The following is a 13,580-nucleotide window of genomic DNA, read 5'->3' as shown; positions in this document are numbered from 1 at the left end:
TTGTTTCTGTTTTGTTTGTTCATTTATTTTGTTCTTTGCTTCTTTGTAAACCCTTTTCCTCGCCAGAATTCAACAATACCTGTTAAACAGTATGTATTTTGTAAGCTGTATCTTTGTATATAAGCTTTGAATATAAACTATTATCTTTGAAGCTGTTTTTTAGAATGAGCCTAGATACTCTTGTGGGGTCATTCCTGCACCAACTAAGATGTATATACTTATACCAAAATTGCCTAGTAACTTGGCAGGATTTAACTCAATAAAGTTTGCACATACTGGACAAAATTCTTCAGCTTCTACTTGTCCATATATTTCTGATCAGGCATCACCATGACACTTTCACCAATCATCCAGGTATGGTATAAACCACAGGGCTGGCTGTCCCACTGACAGTATACGAAACCTGAGCTCTGAGGAGGAGCTGAGGGTTTGCCCCACTACAGTATATAACTATTACATAATTTTAAGTACATTTAGGTAAAACATGCAAATAACTAAATAATGGCAGGTGTGGATAAATTATATGAATGATATCTCCTCCCACCAAAAAGGCCAGGCCAAAAAATCAAACTGTTAGAACAATTTGTTAAATGATACCTATATGCAGAGAACTGAACCTGGTAATTTTGTATTAATATTCTTTAATACAGATCTAAGGAAGAATTATATTCTGGCACTTATTTTCCCTCCAGCCATATCATTAAGTGCTCCAATGGCAGGATACCAGATTAATTTATCAGTGCAAAGGATGAATATTTTCTGTCTTTAGGGATTGCCTTAGGTCAGGGATTGGCAAACATTTTTCTGAAAAGAATGAGGTAGTAAGTATTTTAGGCTTTGTGGGCCATACAGTCTCTGTTGCAATTACTAAACTCTGCTATTACAGTGAAAAAGCAAAGCCAATTTGTAAATAAATGAGCATGTCTATGTTCCAAAAAGACTTACTTATAAAAATAAGTGTTAGACAACATTGGCTCATGGGCCTATACATGCCTTAGGTAATCAAATGACTTTTTCTTTTTCTTTCTGAACTCACATATCACATGAAAAATACTCCGATATCTGAAGGAAGAAAACTTAACTTTAAAAATAAATGAACACAGCTTTAAAGCATTTCACCTTTAAGCATGGTTTTCCCAGCTTGACACATAGGTCATCACTTGTCTTGGTGTAGTGGCTCACAAACTCATTCAGTGTTAAAAAGGTTCTTCTCCGAACAAGGAAAAATCCCCCTTCATCCAGTCTTCTGATTCTGTAGTGTTTCACAACCCTTTCATCTAAAACTGGAACACAAGATAAATCCTGTTAAACTTCTTGCAAAACCACACAAATTTACTTATTTTGTGGTGATACTTTCAACGCATGGAATAATATGTGCATTTATATGCATTCAACATTGTTTCAGAAAAGACTTTGGGAAATTTACAAAGGACAACAGCAGAGTAAAAAAGAAAGTGTTGGGAAATCATATTTGAAAGAAAATATAAGATAAAAATAAAGGAGTGAGGTTAGCACTAAAAAAAAAAACACCTATGCTTTGAAGCCTACTATACTTGACTAACACAAGCCATAAAATTGACCCTACCATTCTATCAATGCAAAGAAGGAAACATTATCAGTTTCAGAAATCACAGTGTTCATAAGATGAAATCACAAAAGTTGTTTAGAAACAGTTCAACTCTTCCACGTACAGAGACCAAGGAGAATTTCATCCCTTGAAATCCTATAATGTTGACACTGAAATAGAATAAACAGTGTCCTCAGTACTATCCTACAATAATATAAGAAATTCTGCAGGGCCATTCATTATACTGTCTCTCAATGCAGGCTGATGACAGAATGTTCCAGCACAGTTCAATAAAAACAACTCCACAGGACCTAACATGATGCAGTCCATATATACAATTTTCCAGCAGTTTTGCTTAATCCAAGAGTAAGTCCTATCGCATCTAGAGGAACAGACTGCCTGCCCTTTTTTAAGTTGCCTGACTTGTAGTGGATATGTTGTTGCTTTTGCCTCACACTAACCATTGTCCCTTCTTCTGGTAATGGCACCTCAATATGAAGAATCAAGTTTCTCTAAGAGCACGTGGCCCAGAAGGACCTAGTACCAACCCTGAGCCAAGGAATGTACAATCAAAGCCAAGAAGACTGATTCCAGGACTTGTTAGAGAGCTCTAGAAAGACAGGAAGAATTTTGTTGTTATTGCTGTTGTTTTGTTTTTGTTTGTGTTTAACAGCTAGAAGTTTGGAGCTAACCCGCCTAGCCCCTCCTCCCCACCGCGCAAAATTCTTGTCCCTAGGCAAAGAGAGAGATTGAGAAGAACGATTGCTCCTTGGAATAGCAGAGTCTTGATAAGAAAAGTGAAGCTTAACCCATGGAGCCAGCCAAGCCTTACTTGTCAGCTACAAGAGTCACTTAATGTTTTGTTTTTGTTTGTTTGTTTTGCCTTAAACTAGTTTGAACCAGCTATTCTGTATTTGTATTCAAAATATTGACTGAAGCACTTCATAGCTACTCCTTCACTGCAAAATTATGGATAAGTACTGAGCAGAATTTACCAGGAGTACAGATATTCTGAATTCCTTGCTAAAATAGAAATGTATGCTTCAATAATCAGTAGAGCCAGAGCAATGCTTCATGAAAGTAAGAAGACTGAGAAGAAGACATCCCAGTCCCAGACTAGAGGTTTACTAAGGGCATGCCAATAGCTATGACAATATTTTCCTCAAAAAATAACTGGCACACACCAGAGTAACTATAAAGAAAAAAAGACAATATCAAGTATTAGCAAGAAAGTGGAGTACCTGGAATTCTCTCTTCCTACATGGTTGATGAAAGTATAATTTTTACAACCACTTTGGAAACCTGTTTGTCATGACCTACTAAAGTTAACCATAATCAGACTTACAACATAGTAAGTAATTCTACTCCAAAGGGGAATTCAACAAAAATGCATAATATATTCACCAAAACACATGTAAAAAATGGTTTCAGTGGCATTATTTGAAAGAACTTAAACCTGGAAAAAAATCTATATGACCATCAACTGTATAATGGACTAATAAATTGTTATAGATTTATTAGTCCAGTACGATACTATAAATATTTATAAATAAACAAACTATACACACAATAACATGAATGAATCTCATGAACACATTATTTAAAGACATAAAAACAAGAAAAACTATTGATATTAAGAGTCAGACTGGGGTGTTGGTAACATTCTATTTCTTGACTGGATACTGGTTACAGGGGCATGTTCACTTTATGAGTGTATAACAAACTAAACTCTTATGAATTATGCACTTTTATTATGTGTGTCATAAATCAGTTGTTGTTTTGTTTGTTTTTTTAATATAGGGGGAAGGGAAGTTTATTTGTTCCAGTTCATTGACAAATGGAAGATCAAGTCTCCAAAGTGCTACCTCACGGTGCATGCTGAATTATTTCAGTGTGGCAAGTTATTCAGGTAAATGTTATATGTTTATATAATGAAATGGTACTCAGCCTTAAAAAAAGAAGGAAATTCTGTCATTTGCAACAAATAACATGAATGAAAAAGGAGGGCATTGCGCTAAGTGAAATAAGCCAGACAGAGAAAGACAACTACTGTAAGGTATCATTTATATGTAGATTATTGAAAAAAAAAAAAAAAAAAAAACTTTGAACTTCTACAAACAGTGAGTAGAAAAGTCATTGCCAGGGGCTGGGGAGTGGGGAGAATAGGGAGTGGTTGGTAAAAGGGTACAAGCTATCAGCAGCTATAAGATGAATAAGGTCTGTGGAACCAACGTATAAGATGTACAATTGATAATACTGTATTTTATAACTGAAATTTCCTAAAAGAGTTGAACTTAAATATTCTCATCAAAACAAAAAGATAAATACAATGGATGTGATGGATATGTTAATTAACTCAATGGTAGAAATTCACAATGTATACATACGTTAAATCATGTTGTACACTTTAAATGTCTTTACAATTGTATTTGCCAATTATACCTCAAAAAAACAGGAAAAAATAATGATCTCCACATACAGGAAAATGCTTTCAGTTCTTTATATTAAAATACATTTAGCTCCTCCAAAAGCCATGTAAGTTTCTTAAATTACAATTTTTTAAGAATCTGGAATACATCCTTGTACTCCCTGATTGGTCAAGTTACCATTCCCTTTGACTATGAATTTGGGGCAAGGTTAATTGCCCTGTACAATCATCACTATGTAGAGGGGTTTTATTAAAATATAGAGGTAAGTTCAGAACAGATTCTTTTATATGGATTAAAAGGCTGATAAAAAAAATCAAAGAGAGCTATAAATAATATTAGCCCCAATTCATTTCTCCACAAAGTAATAAAAATATTGGAAGTGGAATGTAGCTAAATACAAGTATAAAGTACACCTGAAGTTTATATAAATTATTGGCCTGAAAATTCAATCCTCGCCATTTATCAAAAAGAAAAGTGCATAAATTATAACTGAAATGTCTAGCAAGCCAATAGGTCTATAATTGAAAATGATTAAAAGCAATTTTTAAAATTCCCCCTTTTGAAACAAGATGGTTCTAAATTGAAGTGGACTACATGGGAATTAAACATAAATTTAAAAATTCCTTTTTAGTGCACCACAAAATACCTAATAAGTTTCAAGGTAGAGACTAAAGTCAATAGATGACTGAAGGGTTAAAATATTCCTTGTGATTTTTCTTAATAAGGAATGCAAATCACAATGATTAATATTGATTATAAAGAAAGACTAAATAAATGTTTGCCAACTATTTGTAGATAAAGGTTTAAACTCTCAATTGTAAAAATCAATACTTAGCAATACATCCAGAGTTGTCAAGCACAATAAAAGTAATTTTGTTTAATTGGAAAGGCTATAGATGGGGAAATGGGTGACCCAGGTTACAATTTAACTAGTATGTGACCAAAACATGTGAATTTCACTGGGCCTTGGTTTCTTCATTATTAAAATAAAAGAGCAGGCTTTAAGAAATCTCCGAATTTCCAAATGTTTCCACCTTAGTGTTCAAACATTTCCAATGGCTGTTGTTTGCTCTCTCTGAGTTCTCATTTCTATTTTAGTCCTTTTCACAAAAGTTAATTCTCACCTCAGAGCCTTCAACACCACTTGAATGCTTTTCCTTAAATCTTCTAGTAGCCAATCCCTTCCTTCAGGTCTCAATTTAAATCCTCAGAACCAGGCTTCCCCACCCACCCTATGAAATATACCTCTCCCTAGCTCCTTTGTATCACATCACCCTATTTAATGGTATTTATGTATTTATAATACCTTGTGATAGTATTTATCTCAGTAGAGGTAGTTTTGTGAAGGGCAGGGGCTATGTTGTCTTAATCCAATACCTACTCAGAGTTTGGCACAGAATAACAACTAACTTAACCATCTGCTCCCGTGTTTCCCCAAAAATAAGACCTAGCTGGACAATCAGCTCTAATGTATCTTTTGGAGCAAAAATTAATATAAGACCCGGTCTTATCTTACTATAATGTAAGACTCGGTCTTTAATATAACAATATAAAATAATATAATAATATAATAAAATGTAATATAATACCGGGTCTTATATGATATAATAAGACCCGGTCTTATATTACTTTTTGCTCCAAATAACGTACTAGTGCTGATTGTCCAGCTGGGTCTTACTTTCAGGGAAACACAGTAGATGAATGAATGATGTTTCCCTGAAAATAAGATCCAGCCGGACAATCAGCTCTAATGCATCTTTTGGAGCAAAAATTAATATAAGACCCAGTCTTATCTTACAATAATGTAAGATTCGATCTTTAATATAACATAACATAACATAATATAATATAATAAATATAATATAATATAATATAATATAATATAATATAATATAATATAATATAATATAATATAATATAATACCAGGTCTTATTATATCATATAAGACCCGGTCTTATATTACTTTTTGCTCCAAATGACGCATTAGAGCTGATTGTCCGGCTGGGTCTTATTTTCGGGGAAACACAGTAGATGAATGAATGATGTCATTAAGTCTTGGATTTGAAGTGCAATATAAACTTCTGAAATGTCTGCTGCAAAATCAAGTAGGTAATTCTACAAATACTTTCAAGACAAGACTTCCCTGGAATTTTATTTTTAAAGGGAGGAAAGCAAACTTAGCCTCAGGATATAAATACTATTCGAGTACAGTCATTCATATTTATATCTAATTTCTTGATTTTTTGCTCTATAACACAGAAATAACTACTCCATCTCTTACTGACATCAAGGATATTTATATGTGGTTCATTCAAGTTTTCAATCTCAACAAGATTGAAAGATATACATAATTTAAAAATTAGACCACAGACGCTACATCAGGGAAATTCAATGCATTATAGTCAGGATGAAGGTACTTTTAATATCGTATTCCTGAGTAATCAAATCCAAAATATATGAAAATATATGGTTGCTTTCTAAAAGTGGTTTTAATTTTTTAGTAGTGAGTCCACACATTTTCATTGACATTCCTAATAAAGATTGAATTCAGGAGGTCTCAGAACTAGGGAGAAATAAATTTTATATTTCTTTTCTGGCTCACTATAATCTTTCCAAACCTATTCCAAATTCTATAGACTGTAAATGAATGATAATGCTTGTGTCATTCTTATTGTGAATTATTATGAGTTCAAATTAGTTAAGCATTTTAGTAGTTCAACTGCAAAAAATATATATAAGGCTAACTATAAAATATAATGAAATCATCCATCATAAAACTTAGTAGTACCATGATTGAATGAATTGAGTTAAAAGGCCAGGTATCCTGAGTTTACATCTTGACTCTCGTTTATACTGCTTGACCTAGGGGACAATGTTTCACCTGTCAACTGATTAATCTACCAGAACATGTCCAAGAATTAGGATATATTGCAGAGATATAGGTAAGCATGTATGAGGAGTACAATAAAGATTTGTTCAACTATTTATTCCCATAAACTTCTATAACAACCACAACACAAGTTTCCTAATTATTTGGCCACCTCTACATCCAGAGTAACTGATTTGGGGCGAATTTATGTGATATCGATGGAGTCTTATTATTTCAGTCCTATTTGCCAGGCCTAAATGCTTTTTTTAGTTGTTGACGGCAGACATAGAAACCCAGCTTTCTCCTAACAGAGAGATCTTATTTTACGTTGTCTTTCCTGGTAGAAAAGGGTTTGTCTGCCACTGTACAAAGGAGTGCTATGAGATTTCATCAAAAACCAATTTCAAAGAGTTCTGTCTCCACTCTACCACATGACTAACATATTATTCAGAACGTTAAGTTGTTGCTATGAAATCCAAGCTATTCCAAAATTAGGTTTTTAAAAGACAGAACTTCTAGAAATTAACTTTTGAATGAAATATAAACATAGAGTTTGTGCCTGCCTGTGCCTGGGACACACAAAGACAACCCATGAAGCTCTGTGAAAAATATCAGTGTAACAAGGATTTTGGCATTTTAGAGATAAACAAATGGTTGATTGAACAGGTTTTCATTTTTCATCTGGTCTTTTGGCATCATTTGGGCACAGCCTTATTTCTACTGACTGATAATAATCTATTCCCATACTGAGTAAAACAATATGACTTAGATGATTGAACAAAGGATTGAAAATCAAGAACTCACTTCCCTAATCTTATTCTGCCAGTGATTTGTTCTTTGACCTTAGGCAAGGAATTTCATTTCAGTTTCCTTATCTAGAGAATGAGAATAATGATCTTATCTATATACCCCCACAGGGATAGTTTGAGTGTCATTATTCACAAAGGATGATAGATACATCTAAATGTGCAATGTGTGAATACTACATTACAATATCAGTATTATCAAATAACATTGTCAACAAAAGAGACCTACTTCCAAAGTAAAAATCTCCACTCTTTGAACAGTAATGGCTACATAACATAGCAGTAACCAAATATATAAAGTGAAGAACTGGCTTTTTTAATGCTCTGTGAAAGAACGCCTGCACTTGTAAACTCGTTTATTTTGTTTCTCTGTGGAAGGTTTGTTTGTACTTTTTAAAACTGTTACACAGATAATCATGATAACTCCTCTCATACCATTGCCTTAGAAATCATGTTAAGATGGGTCTACACCAATAAGTAAATAAGACTTAATTGAGTTATTATATTTATCCCCCATCAAACCAGAATTCAAGACACACACATTTTACACTGCATTTTGTTCTGAAGCAAATGGTAGGATTCCGATATGAGTAGTTTTAAAAGAAGAAAGTACATCTATCTTAAAATGTTAAAGTATGTCAGGTAGAAGAGTTTTTCTCTCCTTTTCCGGGGGAAAAAAAATAATCCACTAAAACAGAAATGAACAAACAGAACTCTTTTTATGCATACAACTCAAATATGGGGTCCCTAAGGGCACCTGCCTCCCTTCCAGGCATACTCAGTGTGCTATGGACACCAGTCAGTAAGTCTGACTATTAAACTGGCAGGCCGAGTTAAGTGAAGACCCGTTAAGAGAATGTCTACATTAGGTGAGTCAAAAAGCTTACTAAAAAAGCTCTTTGAGGAATCATCTGATAGTTGTTAGTGATCCAGGAGACCAGCTGAGATATCTTTATAGTAAAAGACTGACTAATCAAACCCTTACACACAAAAAGCAACTATCTCTTTCACATTATAAAGCACAGGAATCATGAGCCTTAACCATATATCTGTCCAAATAATAATGCTATTTTTGAGAAAAATGTTGGTCTTATCCTCAAGATCCTCATGGTCTAACTTCCTACAAAAATAGACCAACTCCTATCAAAGCTAATTCTTAAATTTCCAGAACAGAATTTCAATTTTATTGTTTATGCATATGATATCTTAAGAAGATGAGTAGCTCTTTAATTAACAATACATAATTATAACATTCAATATTTTATCAGATAATTTAATTGAAAGCATCTACCACAGTTTCACATGAAAATAGCATTTGTAACATCTGATATTACATAGAAAGTCTCTGGGAAACAACTTGACTCTTCATTCCTCTCAGGAATCTTACTTCTCACTCAATATTATATCTGCAATAAATCACCAGGAATTTACATACTTGGCTTATATTATCTCGGTTTCCTACAGAAAATCCTTCACTGAGTTAAGATTTAATGTAATATGAAGGCTAATACTTCTACTTTTCAAAACTTACCCTAAGGAAATAGTCCAAATGTTTACATACATTTATTTAGTTATATGCCTGCTTTGTTCCAGAAAGATTCAAAGGCTTGCATAAGTTATCAATATAAAAAAAAATTTAATATGTGGATGAAGAAAATAGTGCAAAAAGGAAAGGGGAGGATGATGACTCTCAGAGCCAGGCTGGAACGCTTTATGTAAGATATTCTTTAGATTCCAATCCATGTTTGTTAAATGAGGGCCGAAGATTCGGCTGTCTGCATTTCTGGCAGCTCACAGCCATGAGGGAAAGATATCAGATATCAAACTCCCTGAAGAAAAATAGTAATAAACTGTTACAAAAAAAAAAAAAAAGACACACACACACACACACACACACACACACACACACACTATTGCTGTTACTGAAATGGCAATACATTTCTCACATAGGTCCTCATAAAGAAAACACAGAAAATGCAATGAGCAGTATCATCAACATTTTTAGTAGTAACCACACCAACACATTGCAAAGGGCTGGTCCTTATAATGTCCATTAATGTAGGCTCATTTCCAACATAAAAGTCAATGAAAGCATTTGTATGGGAAACTAAACATAGTTCATCATCCAAAATAGGAAAAGCAATATGTATGAGGATGTTCACTGCAGCATTTTCATAGCATTAAATGACTGTTAAATTGCAGTAAATCTGAAAATTGAGTTAAAAACATAATCATAAACATAATGTAGTAACAAGAAAAAACATATGTGTTAAGTGATATAAGTGGAACCCCCAGCTAAACTGACTGCTAAACTGATAATTATCTCCCATTAGAGGCTTAGCAAGATCTATCGCTCTGTTCTTTTTCATTGATTTTGTCCTTTTTATGTTTACTTTTGTACTGTTCCAGTAATGTAACCTAACCAAAAACATTTTGCAAAAGTAAATAAACACAATCACAAATGAAACGATAAATAATCAAGTGAAATGACACATCTATTAAACGTAAGAATTTCTAATGAAATCACCTGCCCAACAATGGAACAGGCGGGTTCTCTTGGGTTTCTCTTCCCCAGAGGTATGGCACTACTCTTAGGAGCTTCAAACTTTAAAAGATTCTTCAGAAAGAGCACTATTAGGCTAAACAATCTTTGCAAGTCCTACTATTTGTCAATGAAAAGACAGAGAAAAGATAATATAATATGTGAATGATCCGTAATTTTAAAGACAATTTAGTCTAAACCTCTCTCTTTCTCTCTCCCTCTAATTCAAGTTTACTGGGGTGACAACAGTTAGTAAAGTTACATAGGTTTCAAGTATACAATTCTATAACACATCATCTATATATCACATTGTGTGTTCACTATCCAGTCAGTTCTCTCTGGGTGGTAAATCCCTCTTTTACTGATGAGAAAAACAAAGCCTAGGGGTCTGAAATAAAGTGCTAGTTGTTTGCAGGGGGAATCCATGTCTAGCTATCTAGGGTAGGAACAGTAGAAACATTTAACCACTTATTTCCTTTTTTTAAAGAAAGTAATGCTTTACTAATTTCTCAGTAGAATGTCTTAGAACTCAAAGCTTTCTAAATGCCATCTTTCCCCTCCCTCTCAAAAATCCCTAAACCCACATGAAGCCCTCCCTGAATTCCTCTTTTCCTTCTCCCTACCCAGTTTCAGTAATTAGCAGACATGTTAAACAGAGCGAACAAGAAAATCATTGAGAAATGTAATAAATGATCATTAAAATACTGTGAAATCAATTTTTCTTGTGAAAATACAATGGACTTTTTGTGTATTAGCTAATTTATTTTCATAGCTAAATATTGTCCCCTTCCATTTCTTCACTGTTTTTACATATGCAAGACAACTATTGGTAATTTGTTCATTATTCATTCGCATTTCCAAAAGCAGATCTCTCTCATTCTTGGAAATGTCTTCATATTGAATGAGGACCCGTGATATAAGATATGTTCCTGCTTTTTATTTCAGAAAAGTATTAGATGAAGCTTACATAAAGCAGGCTCTGTCTGATTAGAATCAGTTTGGTTTGTCATGGCTCAGTGCAAATATAGTTCAGGTCATGTTCGGGTAAACATTTCAATAAAAACAAACCATCTCCTAATCACAGCCTGCACTTCAAAGGCTAGCCAACATCTTCCTAGTGTCTCTTACCAGTTCAGGGGTGAACTAGGTGAGCAACCGAATACTCAGCCTGACCCATCACTACTCCCAGAAAAATAATTCAAAGCACATGTTTTAATGCAAGGTGGACCAATGCCTGTATCTTTCTCTGCAAAAGGTAGTGCTCTTTATGCAATAATAATAAAAACAATTGGATTTTTATTGAGCATCTACCTTAAGCAAGCACTGTGCTAAGTGCTTTTTTATGTAACATTTTCTTTAATCCTCGTAACAACGCTGTGGAATATGGGTATTATTTTCATCATTTTACAGAGGAGAAACTGAAATATATAGAGAGAGTAAGTCATTTGCCCCTAGATACAAAGCAGGTAAATATTAGTGCTATGATTCAAAACCAGGCAATAAGACACTGAATCCCACATTCTGAGTCCTTATTCCAAATGGCTCCCTCTATTGCCAGACAGCCAGTATTTTCAGGCAGCTCTCACAAGGCACTGACCGATTACAGCTGTGGAAGCAAGTAAACGTATTGCTACCATTTAATAATAAGATGATGATAACACGGCAGATAAGGTTCTATTTCCGCAACTGACACCTTTTAGAGGGAAACCATAGGTTGAGTGTTGAAACATTTGAATCCTTCTTGAAATATTTGAAGCCTTCTAATACTATGACTCTACTTTTCTTACTGTTTCTCAGGTTCTCCACCTCCATCTGCTTCTTCCATATCGATTCTGACCCGGGACATCATATAACCTCTTACAACCTGTTCTTGGTAGTATGCAGATATTCAGCTTCTGATGACTGTAATGAATATGTGATGACTCCCCAGTATCTCTCTGCAATGTGGCCCTCACTCTTGCCTTCGACGTCCCTGCAGGCACCTCAAATGGACCAAGTCAAAAATTTAATTCACATTCTCTTATTCCCCAAGTTTCCTCCCCAGCTTTTATCTATCTCAGTGAATGGCACTTCCATCCTGATTCCCAGACAGTAAAGCTAGAGATTTGAGGGTCACCCTCAATTACTCTCTCTTCCTGACATCTCATCTCTGAGCATTATGTCCTACCATATGTAGTCTCTATTCTCCCGTTGTGGAGGGCCACCTCAGTTTCTCTCTCCTGGATTATTGCACTAAGCTCATATGCTGCTTTTCCTGTCTCTAGCATCATGTCCAGAGCCATCAGAGTAGTCTCTTAAAATGTAAATCTAAACTTGTTATTCTCCATTTTAAAGTTCTTCAAGTGTTTGCCGTTGCCTAGAGTTCAGATGCCTTAACAGAATTATTTGCGGCATCCTACCCTCAAGGCTTACACGCAAGGCTTACACGCAAGGCTTTCCTGACTGCACCATGCTTTTCCTGTTTCTGAGATTTGCACAAACTGTTAACTTCAACTAGAATGCCATTCTGTTTATGTATTACTTGCAGATTCAATTTTCAAGGCCCAGCTCCAGTATCTCTCCTCCATTAGGCCTCCTGGCCTAAGCAAGCAGAGCAGCTCACTGGGGCCTTAGTATCCCGCTGTACAACTTCTACTATTGAATTCATTCCATAGTATTATTCCTATATATTTACACTGTACCTCTCCTACTGGATTTTGAGCCCTTTGATTGCATTTATTCATATGAGACATAAGGTCAATAAATCATTTTCTCTTGGCCTCAGCCATGGCTTCCAATAGACGGAACATCCTTCCCCATCCCACTGACTTAGGACGTGGCTATGTGACTTGCTTTGAAGTGGGATTGAACATAACATTTGGCACATCCTAGCAGAACTTTAAATAGTTTGATCTTCCCCCAGGCCTTATCTTCTGCTGTCCACCATGAGAGTGCCATACCCAGGACAGTGGCTGCTCCTTTGGCTTGAGTCCTAGGGTGGAAGATTCATGGAGATAAAACGATGCCTGCTATCCCAGACAGATCCCAGCAGAGCACAACCAACTAATAGCCCTCAGGTAACATGAGTATACCACTGAGATTTAGGGGCAAAAACTGACTAATAGATGACATTGTAAAGAAAGCAGCATGACTTCTGAATAATATTTGAAAGGTGTCAAAGGATCCAATTTTGAAGCTAGCTATGCTCACACCTAATTGCATTACCTTGAACAAGTAACTTAATCTTATCTGGCCTCCAATTCACACAATTATAAAATGAGTGTTTTGATGAGATGATCTGAAAATCCTTTCTAGTTCAAATTCTCTAATTCTACTATTCTAGCAAGGAGCTTTACAGAAATATAGTCATCCTAACATTCGAATGTA

General features: G+C 34.9%; 1 protein-coding gene across 2 annotated transcripts in view; it reads right to left on the bottom strand.

Annotated features, from left to right (window-relative positions):
• Window positions 1-13,580, bottom strand: part of FRK (fyn related Src family tyrosine kinase) — a 93,093-nt gene that overhangs the window by 18,231 nt on the left and 61,282 nt on the right. For both annotated transcript variants that reach the window (XM_019741331.3, XM_019741332.3), the window contains exon 3: window positions 1,120-1,283. In XM_019741331.3, coding sequence (XP_019596890.2) covers window positions 1,120-1,283 — 164 coding nt within the window. The remainder of the gene's footprint in view (window positions 1-1,119; window positions 1,284-13,580) is intronic.

This window comes from Rhinolophus sinicus, chromosome 2 (assembly GCF_057876585.1).
Source record: "Rhinolophus sinicus isolate RSI-liver-muscle chromosome 2, RSI-T2T, whole genome shotgun sequence".
In the NCBI taxonomy this organism is placed as follows: domain Eukaryota; kingdom Metazoa; phylum Chordata; class Mammalia; order Chiroptera; family Rhinolophidae; genus Rhinolophus; species Rhinolophus sinicus.
The sequence above is the reverse complement of the archived record's forward strand: the minus strand, read 5'-3'. Positions and strand labels throughout refer to the sequence as shown.